The 20,286-nt window shown below is 39.7% G+C and overlaps 2 protein-coding genes across 7 annotated transcripts; one reads left to right on the top strand and one right to left on the bottom strand.

Moving 5' to 3' along the window:
• Nucleotides 1-252: 252 nt before the first annotated feature.
• LOC135673829 (NADH dehydrogenase [ubiquinone] iron-sulfur protein 1, mitochondrial-like) lies at nucleotides 253-12,073 on the top strand. The gene is made up of 5 exons (XM_065183183.1): nucleotides 253-812; nucleotides 909-1,155; nucleotides 4,328-4,622; nucleotides 7,013-7,387; nucleotides 10,944-12,073. The coding sequence occupies exons 1-5, from the start codon at nucleotides 407-409 to the stop codon at nucleotides 11,841-11,843; spliced, it is 2,223 nt and encodes a 740-aa protein (XP_065039255.1). The 5' UTR covers nucleotides 253-406; the 3' UTR covers nucleotides 11,844-12,073.
• Nucleotides 12,074-12,582: 509 nt separating this feature from the next.
• On the bottom strand, nucleotides 12,583-20,032 carry LOC103990892 (two-component response regulator ORR21). 6 transcript variants are annotated; one of them, XR_010513464.1, is made up of 8 exons: nucleotides 19,449-20,032; nucleotides 17,688-17,840; nucleotides 17,197-17,595; nucleotides 16,941-17,017; nucleotides 14,259-15,725; nucleotides 13,573-13,716; nucleotides 13,318-13,450; nucleotides 12,583-13,119 (listed from the first exon to the last, which is right to left on the bottom strand). XR_010513464.1 is itself a non-coding variant. In XM_009410186.3 (6 exons), the coding sequence occupies exons 1-5, from the start codon at nucleotides 19,597-19,599 to the stop codon at nucleotides 14,304-14,306; spliced, it is 2,202 nt and encodes a 733-aa protein (XP_009408461.2). In that variant the 5' UTR covers nucleotides 19,600-20,032; the 3' UTR covers nucleotides 12,583-13,119; nucleotides 14,288-14,303. The 6 variants fall into 6 exon arrangements, 2 of the variants coding, with proteins under 2 accessions (XP_009408461.2, XP_009408473.2); XR_672175.3 differs by lacking the exons at nucleotides 13,318-13,450; nucleotides 13,573-13,716 and having other exon boundaries at nucleotides 12,583-12,756; nucleotides 12,846-13,119; nucleotides 14,288-15,725; XR_010513463.1 differs by lacking the exon at nucleotides 13,318-13,450 and having other exon boundaries at nucleotides 14,288-15,725.
• Nucleotides 20,033-20,286: the final 254 nt, after the last annotated feature.

Genomic DNA, 20,286 nt, shown 5'->3' on the forward strand with positions numbered 1-20,286 from the left:
ATGGTTATTTTTTTAGATTTAACTAATAAGTAATATATGCACGTATATATATATATATATATATATATATATATATTATACATAACTATAACTTTATACAATGATAAAAAAATCATATCTTTAAAAAAACAAAGGTCTGGCTCTGGGCTCAGCGATCACCACAGACAGCGGTCCAAATGGCCCAAAGTCCATGGCCCAGATTTGAACACGCATTCAATCACCGAAAGTAAACTCACCGCTAACCTCCATCTGCAGACGAACATCGGCGTCATCGCACCCACGCAATCGGCGTTTAAACGCACCACGAGCACCCGATAACCACACGCTCTCGCGCATCCCATTTCCGCCGCCTCGTCGCCGCCGCTCCAGAAAGATCGAACGAGGCCGAGAGAAAGGACTGTGGTTGATGGGTTTCCTCCTCCGCTCCCTCCGTTGCTCCAAACCTTTGTTCCGATCCTATCTCTGCCACCCCTCCCCCACCCACTTCCGATGGATCTCCTCCTCTTCGGCCGTCCTCAGGCCGGAATCCTCCGCGGCACTCGCCGCCGACCCGCCCCCGCGGACCGCAGTTGCCGGCGCTAGGGTCCACATCCCCAACCCTGACGACGCTATTGAGGTCTTCGTCGATGGATACCCCGTCAAGATCCCCAAGGGAATGACCGTCCTCCAGGCCTGCGAGGTCGCCGGCGTCGACATCCCCCGGTTCTGCTACCACAGCCGCCTCTCCATCGCGGGAAACTGCCGTATGTGCCTCGTCGAGGTCGAGAAGTCCCCCAAGCCCGTCGCCTCCTGCGCCATGCCCGCTCTCCCAGGTCCATTTGGATCCAAGGATCCCTTATTCCCGTCTCTCGCATCCTTGTCTCAGCTGAATTGATTTGATCTTTTGGTGGTTCTTTTGTGGTTGATAGGGATGAAGATCAAGACGAACACGCCGGTTGCGAAAAAGGCCAGAGAAGGGGTGATGGAGTTCCTCCTGATGAACCATCCACTGGACTGCCCGATCTGCGATCAAGGAGGTGAATGTGATCTTCAGGACCAATCGATGGCCTTCGGTGCTGACCGTGGACGGTTCACGGAGATGAAGAGGTCGGTGGTCGATAAGAATCTGGGGCCACTTGTGAAGACGGTGATGACTCGTTGTATCCAGTGCACAAGGTGATGCCTTTTGTTACAATTTTGTTACTTGACGTGACTCATAACTGAGATTGGCGAACCATGCAGACGAACTAGTTCTGTAAACTGTAACTTGTGGAAACTCGGTTGGAAATTGATATCCTTTTGATAATAATTGTATATTGAAATGTCTGTTTCTGAATCAATATCTTAGTATCAAACCACAAGCAAGCACAAATATATAGAATCATGTCCATGACACGTACTGTCACGGATTTATTTGGTTTTGCCTAAGTCGTGCGGCACCCTTGCGTGTCCGTCCACAAAGGCCAGCCACCTCGAAACCTCTTAGGGTCCCTTAGGACCTACAAAAGAGAAAACGGGTTAGAGAAAGCGCCTCACTCGAGATCCACAAGCAATCATATCCGGAAATACTTCATAACCAATGTAAATTACAAACAAACTTTACAAGCTTTGAACGACCACACAATAAAGGATCTAAAATGGTCCACTACAGACCGAAATCTCACACAAGTGTCTACATAACACAACATTTATTTACAAGCCTAAAATGGCCACCAAACCCAACTAAATTGGAGCTGTTAAACCTTCGACCGTCCCTCTACATGCTGTGCAAAGCATGAACAAACCAAAATACACAGACATACATAGCTCCCGAAGTCCACCGACTTCACTGAAATTATTGCACCATTGTCTATATCCTGGGCCTCTACCCCTACCAGCACAATCTCCGCTGTGCACCGCTCCCTTTATGACAACTTGAATGACAATACTGTGGCATATTATTCAAGAATACCCATCTCCGCATCCTCTTGTCCCATGATAAGGCCTTCTGAACCCAACTTCGCCTCCGTAAGTTGAGTCGCCTCAATTCCTCCGTCAAATGCTTCTCTAAGATAAGGTGCATGTGTCTCGAAGCTCCTTTCGTCTTTGGCACCATGCAGGATGAGCCCGCTCCATCAGAATAAAGGACCCATGGAACGACATGATCCCGCTCTTGCTTCTGCAAGAGTTCATGTCCTTAACCTTTGTCCAAGGAAAGCTTTGTGTCTTCGCTCCATGTTACATCTTCTATGCCGGCTCCCTTCATGCGGCTTGGGTACTTCGCCAAGTTACACTCAAGTTGCTCCGCTCCTTATTTTGCATTGAGTTGATGGTGGCCCTCGCGCCCACCATTCCACGGGTCAGCCCTTCGTTAAATTCGATCTTCATATCGACTCCAAGTGTGCATTCATTTTTGTTATCTTGGATCGCTCCCCCACTTGATCTCGTGATGCATTCTACAGTGCATTATCTCAAGTGAGATCATGCGACGACTCCTCGTCGCTGACTCGGTCCGTTGAGCCTTGTGAAGTTGTTTTTGAGGTACTCCTCCTCAACATGTGCGGTCCATTGCATATGGTTCTCCCTTTGGAGAGTCGGGACTTATCCCTCCTGGATATCTTTGGAGCAACTTCTCTCTTCGCTTCCATCTCTGAAATTTTTGGAGACCACGATCCCCTTGGACTACTTCACCTTGCTGAACAAACAATGGATTGTTCTGCCTCCCACAAACGCACTTGCTAGATTGCGACTACACGTCAATACAGTCCCCGCTGCACCCTTCAAGGCCTAGCAACATACTAAACTTGCTGCACACTTCAGCCTCCTACGGACGTATCCTTCTCATGCTGAAGAGAAAGTTTCAATGCTCTATGGCGCCTAGTTTTGGTCGCCTTGGGATGGCCACGAATGCTCCATCGTTCGCATACAAGCCTTTGCATAAGTATCGAGGTCTTCGAGTTAGCAATTCCCCTCACCTCTGTGAGCTTTGCACAACTCTTTCGGTCGCTAAACAACTCATTCCACCTTACATGATCTCATCCTTTACTAAGCGCCTCGCTTGCCTTGAGCACCATCAAATATGGTTGCGTTGAGGTGTAGCTCAAACTCAGCCATCCCAACCTTTGTGCGCTATGCATTCTTCTCAACTTGCTTGTCCTCGTGGTGCCTCTTGCACGAAGGGTTAGTCATTCCTCTGAATGTCAATCTTAGATGCCCGCTCCTCTGAGCGACTCCTTTTCCCTACATCTCCATGTCCGCTTTCCCTCAAACGGTCGCGCATGCTGGCTACCCTCAACGCAGCCCCGCTAGGTTCCCCACGTTTGCATGCCAAGTGTTTCTATGAGTGCTTGTCCCGCTCTGATACCATCTGTCACGGACTTCGCTGGTTTTGCCTAAGTCGTGCGGCACTCTTGCGTATCCGTTCGCAAAGTTCAGCCTTCCCGAAACCTCCTAGGGTCCCTTAGGACCTACAAAATAGAAAACGGGTTAGAGAAAGCGCTTCACTCGGGATCCACAAGCAATTATATCAGGAAACACTTCATAACCAATGTAAATTACAAACAGACTTTATAAACTCTGAACGGTCGCACAACAAAGGATCCAAAATGGTCTACTACAGATCGAAATCTCCCACAAGTATTCATATGACACATCCTTTATTTATAAGCCTAATATGGTCACCAAACCCAACTAAATTTGGGTTGTTAAGCCTTCGACCGTCCCTCTACATGCTGTGCAAAGCATGAACAAACCAAAAGACACGGTCATACATAAGCATTACGTCGAACACCCCATTTACAATTTTGTCTGTGACAGTATGGAAAAGTTGCATCAATAAGATGTGATCGTCAACACTCTTAGAAGTTCAAAAATTGGTTCAAGTGTCCAGCTTGGCACACAATGTTCAACACTGTTTTTCTTGAGTTTGAGTATTTTGAGTTGAATCCAGGTTAGGATTTCTATGGGGTTCCTTTTTATCGTATCGATTGTATCGGAGGTTGCTATCTACTTTGGTTCTATCTGATTGTGCATCTGCTATGGGATATCCTCTTCCAACAGGAAAATTCCTGAACATGACTTTGACAAGTACATGCACTCAAACGAAACTTCACTTTGATAAATTTTTAAGCCTTCACATGTTATAGGGGCAGAACTTTTATCTCTTTATATGTAGTATTTGGTCATGGAGGATATCTCTTGTGCGTAAATCTTTGACCTGGACTTCTATCAGAACTTGAATTTTACACAGTTTAACCGAATGTTTTCATATGCTAGAAAGCTAACTCATGCTAAAACACGGTAACTTTTCTTGTTTATGTACTTTTTGTATAATGTGCAAATTGTTACAGAAATCTGTTGTCTTTCACAGATGTGTCAGATTTGCAACAGAGGTTGCTGGTGTCCAGGACCTGGGAATGTTAGGTCGTGGTAGTGGGGAGGAAATAGGGACTTATGTCGAAAAACTTATGACAAGTGAACTCTCTGGCAATGTTATAGATATCTGCCCTGTTGGAGCTCTGACTTCTAAACCTTTTGCTTTTAAAGCTCGGAATTGGGAGTTAAAGGGAACAGAGACAATTGATGTAACTGATGCAGTTGGGTCAAACATAAGAATTGACAGCAGAGGTCCAGAAGTCATGCGAATCGTTCCTCGTCTGAATGAGGTATTTGTTATATTTCTCTTTTCAGCATCGACATAGAATAAGTGTTTTGTTCCACTGTATCTGCCAGTTATTTTACTTCCATATTTATTCTCAATTTTTCTTAATATTGTATTTGAAGTAGTCAAGTTTTTCAAGCATTCTGGAAATGCCATACTGTTTCTTTTTATTGTCATCTTCAATGACCATAAATGTATGGTTCTTTTGTCAGTGTTTGCATTAAGACAGTATCACTTGCATTAGGAGAGTTTATCATGGAAGCATACTGTTGCTTTCAGAGAATTAGTCGCACCACCTTTTTTTTCTCGTGGAAATTAATCTAGAAACTAGAAAGTGTCATATTTTCTGATGATTTCTACAAAACAAATTAAATGTATCTTCTATAAAATGTAAAAAGTAATATGGGTTTTATAGTTAGAAGTAAAAAATTGCAGCTAATGGCTATAGAGCCATTTTTGCAACATAATATTTTACACTTTTATCGGAAAGTGTAAATGGATCCAAATTCATTCATCTTATAGATTTCCTTCTTCATCTTTTCATTGTTGTACCATAAAAAATTAGAAATATTTTCTTCTCTGTTTCATTCTATCATTTTGTGAACCGTGATTATACATTAGAAAGATGCCTACTATCGGTGTGGCCAGTCAAGTGATGCACCTAGATTCAGGTATAGTCCAACTGGTTCTCATCTGTTTTTCTTGAACTTCTGTGATATCTTTATGTATTGTACAAGAGAACCATAGAAGTACATGATGTGTTTGTCTCCTTTTTGAGTTGGTATAATAGTCTAGTTTAAGGCGAATGAGTTAGTTGATACTTGATTCATGTTTAGATTTTAATTGGGGAACAAATTGGTGGCAGCATGATCTTTCTTAGTCTTTTCATTTGCACTTGATATATATCCAAGAACCACCTAAAAGACAATTCCCAAATGAAGAAGTATGCTTTGGCAGGATACAGAAAAGTTTTTGTTGGATGCTTGTTCCTTTTGTTATATTGGTGGTCCTTGATAGATTTAAAGGGATTAATTCTTCCATTTTGGTGGAGGAAATATTCAACTAGGAAATCATAAATAAAAACATGATCATTGATATAAATTCTATTTTTTATTGGTTGAATGTTTGTTATCTATCTTTTCATCCATTTTGTCCTCTATTCTACGTCTTTTTCCAATTACTTCTCTTTCCATTATTCTGCGCACTAGAAAATTGTCCAGCATCGAAATGTTCTCTTATTTATATGCCATCATTTGGTATGCTGAGGTTACATCTATGGTAAATTTGAAGTAAGGGAATTATTTGATTTACTATGCTGGTGTCACTGGTCGTGGTGAGTTTCTCAGAAACATATATGCATTGAAAACCTAGGAGGTAGATACAATGCCATGAAATCTTTTCCCTCTTGAGAAGAAAACTGATCCAAATTTTGAAGAAAATATGATAATATGATGTAGAATATACTGCAAAAACAGTTGATTTAGAAGCAATTCATTGAGGCAAGATGATACATAAGTCACATACAATTGGAACCAGCACAAATTATACTGAAATTTTTTGCACCCTTGACAATTCTGCAAATTTTGAAGAATCATTTGCTATATGGATGCTGCAATTAGTTTTAAACCAATTAAAAAGAATCTAGAAGACAAGCTTTTGAGGCAATATAATATAGAAGATACTTAGGTACAGATGAAATTGGTCGGGATTAAATTGAAAATTTTTTCACTCCTGAAGATTCTGCAAGCTTGGAACAATTAGAGTTATACCAATTGAGGATATAATAAGCAAAAGGATAAATCATATTTGTGAATCACTTCATCAACAAATTCCTGAGGTTTATTTTTATGTTTAGGTGCTTTTCCTAGATTCCAGTAACCATCGAGTAAAAACTTCTACAGCTTGTTTTGGTCAAATTTAGCATGAAACATGGAGTTTCTAACTTAAACACTGGAATAAAATAAACATAGTTACTCTTCCAAATAACAATGTTATCCTAGTAAAGAACCAACAATATTTTAGTTCTTATTCTGGTCACTAACCAACTTCTACACTTAGTCTGTAGAACAATTTAAGTTCAAGTTTTTCTTTTTTATCTTTCTCCCATCTGTTTGTCTTTGATCAAGGAGATATCCTGCAACCACTAAGTAGCATTGTAATTACTCATACTTGTTTACCAATTCAATTCTCTAATTTCACCATGCTTCAATCTTCTTTTTCCAACTATTTCATGTTATATCTGTGTGAGATGAGAAGTGATTGTGCCTGTACGTTTCTATAGCTTTTCATCTTTTTGACAAGTATGACTTCTGTTGGAAAATAGAAATCAATTAATGTATTTCAACAAAGTGGGTATGAGTTTGGCTTACAAACGGTGTGGTATTGATTTTGTAGGAAATTAATGAGGAGTGGATATCAGATAAAACACGATTTTGTTATGATGGACTCAAAAGGCAGAGATTGAATGATCCTATGATTCGTGGACCTGATGGACGATTCATGGCAGTGAGTTGGCGAGATGCACTTGCTGTGGTTGCTGAGGTTGCACATCAAGTTAAACCTGAGGAAATAGTTGGAATTGCTGGTCAGCTTTCTGATGCTGAATCTATGATGGCACTGAAAGATTTTTTGAACAAAATGGGATCAGATAATGTATCCTGTGAAGGGAATGGCATAAGTCCTAATGCAGATTTACGTCCTAATTATCTTCTGAACACGAATATTTCTGGTCTTGAGAAGGCTGATGCTTTCCTGTTGGTTGGCACCCAGGTATTTTTCATTCAATCTCCAAGAAAATAAGTCCTATTGTTGAATTTGTTTTATTAGTGGTAAGCCGAATTATTACCTTAGTGGTTTTCTTTAGCTTTGACATGCAGCAATTGTCTCTATCGATGTTACATACTATTGTAAATTATTGTAAATTTGTCATACCCTTGGTTGGTTAAACTTCTTAAACTTCATATTGCTTGAATTTTAAACTAGTAATTTTACTGTATAACCAATAGTCAAAAGCAATCACTTCATCTGCATAACAAAAATGCAATAGTAATCATTCTGTCCTTGGGTGGACAGCTTAAGGTGGTTGGTTCAGTACATGGGCATCATGGTGATCGGCACAGGCTAATCACATATCTGTATGTATGCATACCCCTATGATAAATCAAGATCTTACTCAGAGAACTGATGTATTATGCTTTGGTATAGTTAGTATAGTGACCATTGGATCAAAGTAGCTCAAGTTAATTTATTTTATGTCAGTCATCAATCCGACATAGCGAAGTTGACCCAACCTAACTCGTTTTCTAAATGCTCTCACTGGAAACTGGAAGCCCCTCGAAATCATCCGAGTTGGGTGTTCCTTTGCATCTTAGTCCCTTGATAGCAGATTCCTTTGAATCAAACAATCTTGCAAAACTGTGCCAAGGGCATGCTAGCAAAGAGCTTAAAGAAATGAGTTAGGAGGTTTCAAAGGTGAAATAGCTAGAGATGTGCTCCTTTTATAGGTCCCAACCTAACTCGTTTTCCAAATGCTCTGGAAACTTGATACCCCTCGAAATCATCCGAGTTGGGTGTTCCTTTGCATCTCTCTCTCCCTTGATAGCGGACTCCTTTGAATCAAACAATCTTGCAAAACAGTGCCAAGGGCATGCTAGCAAAGAGCTCAAAGAATTGAGTTAGGAGGGTTCAAAGGTGAAATAGCTAGAGATGTGCTCCTTTGATAGGTCCCAATGCTGGGTATCATCGGCAAATATTCCCTTTTGGATGACATGCTTACTGGGCATGCTTAGATGATGCCACATCATCATTGTGCTGATTGGATAGACTTAGATGGTGCCACATTATCACCATACTAGTTGGGCGCTTATGACCAACTAGGAGACACATGTTGAGTCTGGATTGTTCCGAATGGTTTGACCGGAAGTCTTGTGTCGATTTCTGTTGGTTGTCAATTCTAGTTGTATCAAGACCAATGTTTTGCCTCGTATAACTGTGTGTTTTAAATTATTAACACACTTTAAAAACATGACTATTTTTTGGTGAGTCTGAATTTACTAGGTTAATTTATAAGTTCTGCAAAAGTATTTTTGTCTTATAGACGATGATATTATACTGTATCAGTCCCTAGTCTCACCTGTTGCATTAATTTCAAGAATACTGTTTCACTAAGGTTACAGGGCAATAAAAAAAGTACTTACGTAGTGTGCAATCTATTCTACGCAGTCTGCTGATGTAAGGTTACAGGGCAGTTTGTTTACCTGGGTAAACAAACTGATTGTTTTATGATTGTAATATTTTGTGTTGTTAACAATCTGCCCTTTGTGACAACCACAATTGGTTTCTAAATTGTATATGAGATTTTCAGATTTTCAGCATCTTTTTACTCGTGGAGATATCTTGCAAGCAACCTAAGAGATGTAATAGAGAGAAAAAGAATAGCAGGATTATCTGTGTCAAAGGAAGGAGGTTCTTTCCAATATCCTGCTCCAAGGATTTTAATTTTGGGTACTGGGACCAGTATGGGTCCGAGCTGTACTAGCATACAATGTGTCTTTTTATAGGTGCTCAGGCGAGGCAAGGCGAGGCTCGAGCACCTCGTTTAATGTCCAGGCAGCACGCTTCAAAGAGGTGCCAACTAGGCGCTCGCCCGAGCACAGGCGCCAGGCGCTTTGGGCAAGCGCCCGAGTTAAAATAGGCGACCAAACCAGCGTTTTAGGTTTGGTTCGGTCGCATTTACGTTAGTTGGTTCAATTAAACCAACTAAAGGACCGATATCAGCCTCCCAGCATCCCTCTCGCGACTTCCCCAACCCTAACCCTACTCGTGATTCCGCCGCCAACATTTCCTCTCTGTTACCGTTGCCTCTCTCCACTGTCGTTGCCTCTCTCTACTGTCGTTGCCACTATCGATACTCGTCGTTGCCACTATCGTTGCTCGTCGCTATCGCTACCATTGTCGCCGCTGCTCTCAGTCAGCAGCCTACTCAGTCAGCCGTCTCGGTCTTACTCTTACTCTCTTCTCACATCGACTCAACTTAGTATACTGTTAACAATATATTAACAATATATTGTTAATTGTATACAGATAATAATATTTTTTATTTATTAGATTAATAAAATATTATTTGATCTTAATACTATTAATTTTTATTTATTTGAAATTATTGTTAGGGTTTCAAGATAAATGACAAGTGTACAAAGCAACTCAATAAATTCTTCAATGACAAAAAAAAGATCCTGCATGGAAGGATAATTATTTAAAAAATCCAAAAGATCCTAATACATTGATTTGCATCTTCAACGATAAGACTACTAAAGGTGGTATTTTTCGTACAAAACAACATCTAGTAGGAAATTTCAATAATACAGCAGTTTGCAAGGATCACATTAAATAATTATATAATATTTTCAATATTTAATATCATATTTTTATTTAAATAATTATATTATATATTTTAGTGTCTCGTTTCGCTCGGTTGAGCGCCTAGCGCCTCGGATTTTTTGGAGTTTAGCGTCTTTTGACGCCTAACGCTTTTTAAATCACTGCAATGTGTTGATATCTTGATATACATCGATATATTGGTATATATCGTATTTCAAAAAAAAATCTGAAAAATAAAAATTACTGTATGATACAAGTCTTGTACCGGGTGGTACATTTTATACTAGGCATGAATCATCCGGTTTACTATGATCCTTGTATCGATGGGCTATTGGAACGATGAATACCATATGTGTTGAACCATACTGCAAACCTTGTCTTGCTTATACTATGTTCATTTAAATCTTGTATCTCTTTTTATACCAAAAATGTATTCTTTAAGAGTCTACAGTCTACTAGTATCCATAATTGCCAGAGAACTTTATAAAATATGACTATTAAGAATTGATGTGTTATCCATTTTCATGAAGGACATGAACCATGCTAGATTTGTATTATGGATCAACATCCATGTAACCTGCTTCAGTTAATTTTCTTTTAGATTATTAACCTAATAGGAAAGAGATCGTCTTGTTCGATGAATATTGAACAGCCTTCATGGAATTCCACCTCTTATGTAGTTTATCATACAAGCCAGTCCAGGATCTGTTTTAGATCTAAAGTTTCTATTAAGTTCATGCTTTTGGTTCTGTTTCTTATCTATATATATATTTTTTATCTGCTTGTCTTTTGATGGAAGAAATTCATCCTATTTACAATCATATAAGTACCCATTAAACTGCTTTATTTGACATATGATCAGAGATAGCAATGTTATCTAATTCAGAGTATTGTAGTTCTTGTCATGTCTCGTAGTCTAACTATGTGTGGTATAAAAAATTGGCAGCCAAGAGTAGAAGCCCCCATGATAAATGCAAGAATCCGAAAGACAGTGAGAGCTACTCAAGCAAAAGTGGCCTACATCGGTCCTCCATCGGACTTCAACTATGATCACCAGCATCTCGGCACAGGCCCCGAAACCCTTCTTGATATTGCTGAAGGCCGCCATCCTTTCTGCTCAACCCTGCTATCTGCAAAGAACCCTGCTATCATAGTTGGTGCTAAAATTTTCGAACGCAAAGACAAAGATGCCATCTTTTCTGCAGTTGAAACCATCGCAAAGCTTCATAAAGTTATTAGGGCTGATTGGAATGGCCTAAACGTCTTACTTCTTAATGCTGCTCAAGCTGCTGCCCTCGACCTTGGTCTTGTATCCAGCCCTAGCGAGAGCATCCAATCTGCCAAGTTTCTATACCTGATGGGTGCCGATGATGTGAACTTAGAGAAGCTTCCAGATGATGCATTTGTGGTTTACCAGGGTCATCATGGAGATGAGAGCGTCTACAGAGCTAACGTTATTCTGCCTTCTTCTGCGTTCAGCGAGAAAGAAGGCACGTATGAGAATGCGGAAGGCTGCTCTCAATGGACTGTTCCAGCAGTTCCCACCGTTGGTGATGCAAGAGATGATTGGAAGATCATTCGGGCACTCTCCGAGGTCGCTGGGGTGCGCCTGCCCTATGATAACCTTGAAGCTGTCCGAGCACGGATTAGGATGGTGGCTCCCAATCTACTGCATGTGGACGAGAGAGAGCCATCTACTGTATCGATCGATATGAAACCAAACTTCCAACACCAGATGAGCCTCGAGCCATTTGAAGCTGCGGTCGAGAACTTCTACATGACGAATTCTATTACTCGGGCTTCAAAGATAATGGCTCAATGCAGTTCGATGCTGCTAAAGAAGTGAAGCTTTTGTTCTTCCAGCAACCAGCAGTGCTGGTGTAATTCTTTTTTTATGTTTTATACAAGTTTATCTGAATGCTACATTTTGTACCTGCTACTGCCGTGTTGTTGTGCTCATAAATGGCAGGGAAACCAGATCAAAATTTTCTGGTCAACATTTTATTGGCTCGTGTTTCCTTCGTGCTTGTATTTTTGCATATATAGATATAGACATAAAAGTATTGTTCTGTGTTATTGCATTGCTTGATTTGATGATTGTATGTCGATACTTAATCTGATCGATCACTGTCAGGTCGGATTTGACTTAATCTGATCGATCGATCACTGTCAGCAAAAATACTTAATCTTGTAATTTTGCCTTCTTTTGCTTCTTCTTGGAAAAAAAAATTAATAAAAGAAATCCTCAAAATTAGATCCTACAAAAGATAGAAAGAATGAAAGAATGAATGAATAAATATGAAAATCCCAACTTGAGAATAATACAAAAAGAAAGAACTAATAATGTGAGGGAAACTCCAGTCATATCTCACCTATCTACGTGTAATTGCTCACCTAACACAATGTAGTTCAATATATATATATATATAGAGAGAGAGAGAGAGAGAGTAGACTGTTGAACAACTATGGGCAGTAAACAGCATCCAACAAAACAAACAACTGTTACTACAACGGGCGAAGAAAGCTGGTCTGCGAATGCAGAAAAAGCTTGACAAGATCAGCTGCAAGTTACTGCTGCTGTAGAATGGACATAAAAACCACAACTATTGACGAGAACAAGTACACAGGTTATCAATGAGCCTCGCTCATACTTACTAATGTACACCAATTTTTTCTACCACGCCCATCAACTGACAATTAATTACATGACCGCTGAGCAGGTCCCAAATGTTACCTCACACTTCCATCACATCGTTTTGCTGAAGAAAACAGAGAGAAATTATACATATATATAGATATATAAATATATATATATATTTGTATCAAATTAACTAGCTCAAAGAACTACCACTCTGACAACCGATGCTTCGTTCTTCGATCCACAACTTGCAAACATAATCGACCGAAGCAATTTCTAACCACCAACGACCTCTCATAATTACGTTGCTGGGGACCAACTTGATAACTTGGTATCTTGGGGGATGGTAAAAAAGAATCCCATAAAGATTTCTTCCGCTCCAACATGACAAGCAACAGAGAACTTAAGAAAGAGCAATTGGAGATCTTGTGTAATGCCAACTGATATGCCGCCATGATCAGTAAGTCATCCAGCCAAACTTTACCTACAAAACAAAGTGACTGGTTAAAACTCTTCCCATGCGGAACAACACAACATGGACATGCTAAAATGCGAGGTCTCGGATATGGCAGTTTATAAAGAGTACGATACTATTATACCGGCGTACTGGCCATATCCAGATATTAAACTTCTTTTTATTTTTTATTACTAGTACACTGAAGCATATCAAGGCATAACATACCATATCCATCAATATGCACTCGTCCGATAACATTTTAATATGGGTACCACAGCCAGTGTTTGATTCTTAGCAAAATTTATGCACAATGTAAAGGTGCATTTGAAAACGAGGATCGTGATTGAAGTATGTACAGCTGAAGAAATAAACTTTATATCAGAAACCAAATAACAGAGATGTCTACAATGATGTATCTATAACAATATGCATGTTATCTCTACCATGTTATGAAAGAAGTTAAGACCACAGAGTCTGCACCTGAACTGGAGAAAACATGCCTTCATGCTATCCACCTTCATTCATATTGCACATAAAATATGGGACTCTTGAAGCCAACAGGTATTTTACATGCGGAGCCCTTTCTCCGACAGTTTAAGCCATACATATGATGCGTTCAAACAACTACATGGGAGGGTAATAACACATGCATATTAGGAGTCATACAATCTGCCAGCTGAAAGACAATTCAGGAGCAACTGTCCCATTACTAATCACTAAGACTAGCAATCTTAATAACAAGGATAGCGGAAAAAATCTTGGAGTGAAACTTAGAGTAGTCACCAGATAGTATGAATGCCTTCACAAATTCTATAGCAATACATGGTCCTAATGTGATTACAAAATAAATCCAGGGAAAAAAACAAACAATAATCAGGAAATGAATGACATTTGATGAGCAATAGCCAACTCATTTGTGTTGCTCCTAAAATTGTTTTCATTATATTGCTTCTAACATAACTGCCAGAAAACACTCGTTAGGCTGTTTATAAATGACAAGTGGGACCCAAAAAACAATCAATCAATCATCATGTATAAGGCATAAAAGTGTACTTTTTTGAGTCTTTATATCACACAAGCAAACCAGCTAGAATCAATCAAGGTTAGGCCTCGAAAACATAAAAACTGAAAGTCAAGAGTAAGAAGCCATCAGTTCGAATAATTACATAATGCACGTGAAGGATTCAAGTCTTACTGAAACTTTCATGAGATCACTTGAAACTTGTGGTAGCACAATGTCCACTCTGAAGTGTCCCACTAATTCCAAAAATATCTTGATTTTGTAGATATCCATCATCGCCAGTGTAAGTACTACTATTAGTCAAGTCATTTGTTGGAGATTCGATGTCATCCACAGCAAAACGACTTGGGAGACAGGTACCTTTACCAACAAAACCGAGATTTTTCCCTAGTCCCTTGTCAGGTAATTTTACCAACAGTCTATCAGTGGCTTCAATGTTACAAGAACTAGGCACAAGACTGTGTGTGCCATTTGGATGACTAATGCTAATGTCAGGGCTATGCAACTGCCAACTAGTGCTGCTACCTGTACTTGATAACACTTGTGAATTCATTGATACAGGAACTGAGAAACTATCTACTGCAGCTAAATTATCTAATACTTGCTTCATGCTGGATGGCATAACATTTGACTGGGTGGGCAGGCGATTGTAATTCACAAGTGAGCTACTGTTATTCAAACTTGAGTTATGGGTGATAGGAATAATATTTTTATCTGTCCTCAATGAGCCCGATAAGTGAGATGGAACTACCATGGAGTTCTGACTGCTAAGAATAGAGTTGCTCCCAGCCTGAGAACTGTTTAATGGTTGAGAAGAGACTATTATAGAACCTTGATTTAGAAGCCCGGAATCGGTCCCCAGTGAAATGCCAGTCAATGACTGAGAGGGGAGTATTGTGGATCTATGATTTGTAACAAAAAGGTTACTCCCCATCTTCAAACTGGTGGATGAGTGAGAAGTAACTACCGCAGAATCTTGAATCACCGGAACAACAGCATTCCCTGGTTGAAAATTAGCTGAAGATTGGGAGGAGATTATGGTAGAGTCCTGATTTATACGCATAGGATTGCCCTGAACCTGAAATTTGTTTGATGATTTTGCTGGGGCAACCAGACAAGATCTTTGGACATTAATAGCATGATTGGATTCTGACGGCACAGTCTGCGGCTGTGGTTGCTGCAACATCGTCATGAGCATGTTACTGTTCTGAGAAGTATTCAACCCTCCAAGGTTGCTGGCAGAGCCCAGAGCACCAAGATCGTTTGCGGGCCAAACAGGAAAAGAGGATACTGCCTGGCCCTTTAATAAAGGCTGACCAAATGCTATTCCTCGCTCAAAAGTAACACTATTATTTCGTTGCACTGAAGCTTGTTGGAGAACTTGCTGGTCTATTGTTGGCATCGCTAAGTTACAAGGAGGATGACCTAAGAGCTCATCTTGCAAGGCAGCTAGGGTTTCTGGAGAAATTTGACCTGAGACTGCCAAAGCTTGGAAATCAAATCTTCCCAGCTGACCCACTTTTGCATTTGAAGAAGCTCCATATAATGGACTATTAAGTCCAGTGTGGTGTTGAGCTACCCCACTCAATCTCTTCAGATAAAGCCTGAACTTCTGTACATGTTAAAATGCTAAAAGGTTATCGTCATTATTGTATAACAATCCAGATTTCACAGGGAAAAACTTAGATAATATTTCCTTGAAAATGGAAATTGGCTCATATTGTTATATGACTACTACATTGACATAGGCAGAATAATGAGTCTCGATTAATCATTATGTGCTTTCATGTCCATCAGTTAACTCAGTTACCAAACTAGTCAAGGCAAAACATGCAATAAATTGGGTGCTCTTTCAAGCCCCCAGTATCTTTCTTTTGACTTGTAAATTGCATCAATCCAAGTATTGACTTCTGAACTAACAATTACTGAAAGCATCCAATGGTACAATTGCTCATATTTACAATGAAAGATTAACTACTATTGTGCAAGACTACAGTTAATGATATTGTACTGCTAATGTTAGCTATGCAATATGTTCTGTGCCTAATGGTTGGTTCCTGTTTTGGTCAAAGGCATTGTCTTTGTACTGTTGGCTCTGTTGATGTTGGAGTTCATGCATGTCTAAATATACATCTTACTGTCACTGAGATTATGTCATATGAATTTATTGTTTAGGATGGCCACTATCTTAAACTGTTCTTGATGTGCTGGTACAGACTAGTAAATTCTGATGGTTGGCTCTAAAATCTGTACTTCAATTAATAAAAGTGCATTTATGTCTTTATATAAAAAGATATCCCATCCATACTCTAATGTAGAATTTCAAGGGTAACATAATCTTTGATTGAGTACAACATCAATACCCGATCCGCTTCGCAATTTATGCAAAAATTGTAGATAAATTTCAAAGAAATAACTACAATATGAACTGGCATAAAAATCTCAAAATCTAAAGAAACAGTATAAAAGATTTTCTTGAGACAGCAGTGTTCTACAATCTTATATCATGTTTTAGTCTATTAGCAAGTAGGCAAATTTTCACTAATATCATCTATACTTTGTCAACATGATATATGCCAATTTATTTTGCTTCTAGAAGTTGATTTTTGTTGATTAACAGGACTCTTAAGACAATAAGTCAATTCATAGATACCATATGAGATTAAACATCTATGTCAAGAACATGAACAACCAAATTGATCAGGTAAGATGGACAGAAAAAGGATCAGAGCATGTGATAGGTTCCAGTTTCACAGATACACAAAAAGAAACTAAAAAGAAGAGCAGCATAATTGCACAAAAGTGAATAGCTAGCTCAAAGACAAACCTGCAAATGGCTAGCAACGTTTTCTCTAGTCAGACCAGGCACATTCATCAATTCTAGGATTCTCTTGGGCACAGCTTCTGCAAAATCCAGCAAAAAATTTTAGGAACATATAGAGTTTTTGATTAAAATTTCCAAAGTCAAGCTTATGTTTTCTTTACAAAGAATCAAAATTTGTATGGTCAATTCATTTCAATTAACAGTTAGAAAAGCATTTATTGTTGCTATCCAATAAAACATGAGTCATGAAAGTTCATACTGTCTATTCCTAGTTGGTTCACGGCATTGACAAACTGCTGATGGAGCTCAACTGACCACACCACACGTGGTTTTTTGGATGAAGAAGGGTCTATGTTGTCTAACTCATTGTCATCTTCTTCTTTAGCGTCTCTTTTCTTTCTTTGATATTTCCATGAACAATCTATTCCATCATTCACTGTGGAAGCATATTCAGAATCATCTGTGACTTGCCTACTGCGATCAGCTTCTTCAACACTACCTGAACGCTCTATTTCTTTACTATCTAGCCATTTTCTTCTTACAACATGCTGCCATATGTTCTGTAGCTCTTCCATACGTACAGGCTTAGTTAGAAAATCACAAGCCCCATGACTGACTCCTTTCATCACAACATTGAATCTTGTATCACCAGACATCACTGCAGATTCACACATAAAGCATAGTTAATGTTTCTAGGATAGCTCAGAACCCCAGATGCATATAATGAATATAGAAAAACTAAGTACTCACTGATAACAGGTAGATCCATTTCGAGACCAACTAATTCGAGTAGCCTAAACCCATCCATGTCAGGCATATGAACATCACTGATTATAAGATCAAAAGCACCCTTATTCTCCCTTAGCAGAGATAAAGCTCTTGTAGCCTCAGAACAAGTTGTAACTACAGAAATGGAAGAAGAGCATTATTATTTTGAATATTTTAAAAACTATAATTACATGATTAGAGCTAAACAAGAAACTTCAGAGGAGCATTGTCGATGTAAGAAAGGGTTCGAGTTATTGGCATTGTACCGTATAATGTCAAATGCATGTCCATTTAAACTAAAATGCAATACCACTCAAAATGTTTTACAAATATCTAATGGCAAGCAGGCAAGCAGGTAAGGAACCAGAGAAAAGAAGCAAAAAACCTCAACATAAGCAGTGAAAAAAAGGAACATGGCTCTAGCAGTAAATACTTCTCACTATCTTCAAAGGGAACTTGTATCAGAGGTAGTTTTTCTTTCTCTATAGTATAGGTGGATTATAAAGTTATGTGACTGATAGTTCTAAGGCAAATCAACAACATCAATTTGATGCTTACTCTATCTTATATATCCTAACTAGATAGATTCCATCAGTAGCATTTAAAACTTCTGCAGGTCACTTAGAACCCAGCATCAGTAACATACTTTGAAGTTTTGAACCATAAAACATTCCTATAGCAGTAAATGTGGATGCATAAGCTCATGATAATGAAAACCAGCTCCCGCTGTCCCCCCTCTCTCCTTTTCCCCTTGGATCTATGACAGTATAACTCTGAATCAAGCTTAAATAGTACCAGTTTCAAACCTGCACAAAAATATGTTCAACACAGACTCCAACCAGGCACAGACAAGTTAGAGTCAAGCAAGGTAGGAACTGTCACTACAAATGTTGATGGTGATCGTTTATGCTGATTGCCATAGACTACAAAATTTCTGAAAAAGAAGGTTCCCAGGGAAATGCCTAGAATGTCTTAAAATAACAGAATAATTATGTTCATAATGATAAGTTCCTAGGATCGGCTAGCAAGCTGTCAAATAGAATGTAATTACGCCTACCTTCTAAGACAACTACAAATCTTTACTAATAATTCAGACTTTTTCCAATATGCTAAACAAGAAAGGGATGTAACCACATTCATCAGTCAAAAAGCCTAATACGTCACATTGTGATCATCAAGTACACCACACTAGCAATTTCCTTTCAATAACCCAGACCCAAAAGGGATTAGATGTGCTGGCAAACAGTGTCGCTACTCATTGGTTGGCTAAATTTACTTTCGGAAGTAGAAACTAGCATCAAACGGAGTAACTTACTCAACACAGATTCACATTAGTAAACAATGACTAGTTGCATATCCAGCAAAGTATCTCACTTAAATTTCCAGTTAATGTTAGGATCTGAAATATAAGAAGAATGAAGGAGTTGTATGCTTCGCCAGTAAAGTCATTTTTTTACTTCAATCTCTGTAAATTTGGTCCTAGATTTTTAGTTTTCCACATGTTAATGTAATCCTAAGACTACCACAATGCGCCCACATTCACATCGGTGTCCGATGCCAATGTGTTAGCAAAAAGACCATAAAAAACGATCAAATTGCTTAAGGAACAAAAATAAGACATATCAAGGACCAGCTCATAACTAAAACCTCAGATTCCCAATAACTGAAAAGACCAACACAACCCAGCACGAGTTCAGAAACGCAAGCTTTCGGGCACAAACAGGGGTGCAAAGAGCAACTCACCATCGTACTGGCAGTTAAGAAGCATACGCTGAACCACAGCCAAGCAGATCGGGTCGTCATCCACCAAGAGAATCTTCATTCCCACCGGGAACTTATCCGGCACTCTGTCACTCTCCAACTTGGAACTCGCGTAGCTGCTTCCCACGCTCATGTTTCGCACCTCCGATTCCCGAACCTTCGCTTCCTCGGACAATCCCCAATCCCGCCAATCACTCCACAAACTTGTTCAAATCACCACTTCTACCCCACCTCCCACAGATCCCTATCCAACCTCCATGCCCAACCTTTCCAATCCAAAGCTCGACAAGATTTGACACCCCGGATCCGCCGGAACCTCCTCCAAGAGCAGAGCGGGAAAGTCAACGGGAAGCCCCCTCCGCCGCAACCCGACCCGGTTCAGATCAAATCCACGTAAAGATCGAGAGCACCCGACGCCTGAGAGTTGCGAACCGCGGCTTCGTCGACCGATCCCTCGATCCAAAGATCACTGTGAGCGAGGGAGCAGAGAGAGAGAGAGAGAGAGTGAGAGGAGAACGGGAAGAGAGAGAGAGGATACCACTGTTGGGGTGTGTCCTTTCTTGGGGTCCTTTCGCTTTTCTTAATGAGAGTTATGAGTTTATTGATGGCCTCCTTAATGAGAGAGAGAGAGACGGCGAAAGGAGTAAAACTATTCCCTTCACCTTTCTTCTCTTACCCTCTTGCACAAAGGTGAGGTCGGGTCCGACCCGGACCCACTAGTTTCACCAATAACGTCATAGTTATACCCGTAAGTAAATAAATTGGGTGGAGAAAATAATTACATGGCAGAGGGTGTGCAGAAAAGGACCAAAGTGGGCTT

This window comes from Musa acuminata, chromosome BXJ1-1 (genome assembly GCF_036884655.1).
Source record: "Musa acuminata AAA Group cultivar baxijiao chromosome BXJ1-1, Cavendish_Baxijiao_AAA, whole genome shotgun sequence".
NCBI classification, from domain to species: domain Eukaryota; kingdom Viridiplantae; phylum Streptophyta; class Magnoliopsida; order Zingiberales; family Musaceae; genus Musa; species Musa acuminata.

Coding starts and splice junctions, on each gene's coding strand:
- LOC103990892 (XM_009410186.3), bottom strand. CDS start 19,599: ATGAGCGTGGGAAGCAGCTACGCGAGTTCCAAGTTGGAGAGTGACAGA. Junction 17,018..17,196: donor GAACCAACTAGGAATAGACA/GTATGAACTTTC, acceptor TGGATTTTGCAG/AAGCTGTGCCCAAGAGAATC. Junction 15,726..16,940: donor ACGTTGCTAGCCATTTGCAG/GTTTGTCTTTGA, acceptor TAACATGTACAG/AAGTTCAGGCTTTATCTGAA.
- LOC135673829 (XM_065183183.1), top strand. CDS start 407: ATGGGTTTCCTCCTCCGCTCCCTCCGTTGCTCCAAACCTTTGTTCCGA. Junction 4,623..7,012: donor TCGTTCCTCGTCTGAATGAG/GTATTTGTTATA, acceptor TTGATTTTGTAG/GAAATTAATGAGGAGTGGAT. Junction 7,388..10,943: donor TCCTGTTGGTTGGCACCCAG/GTATTTTTCATT, acceptor AAAAATTGGCAG/CCAAGAGTAGAAGCCCCCAT.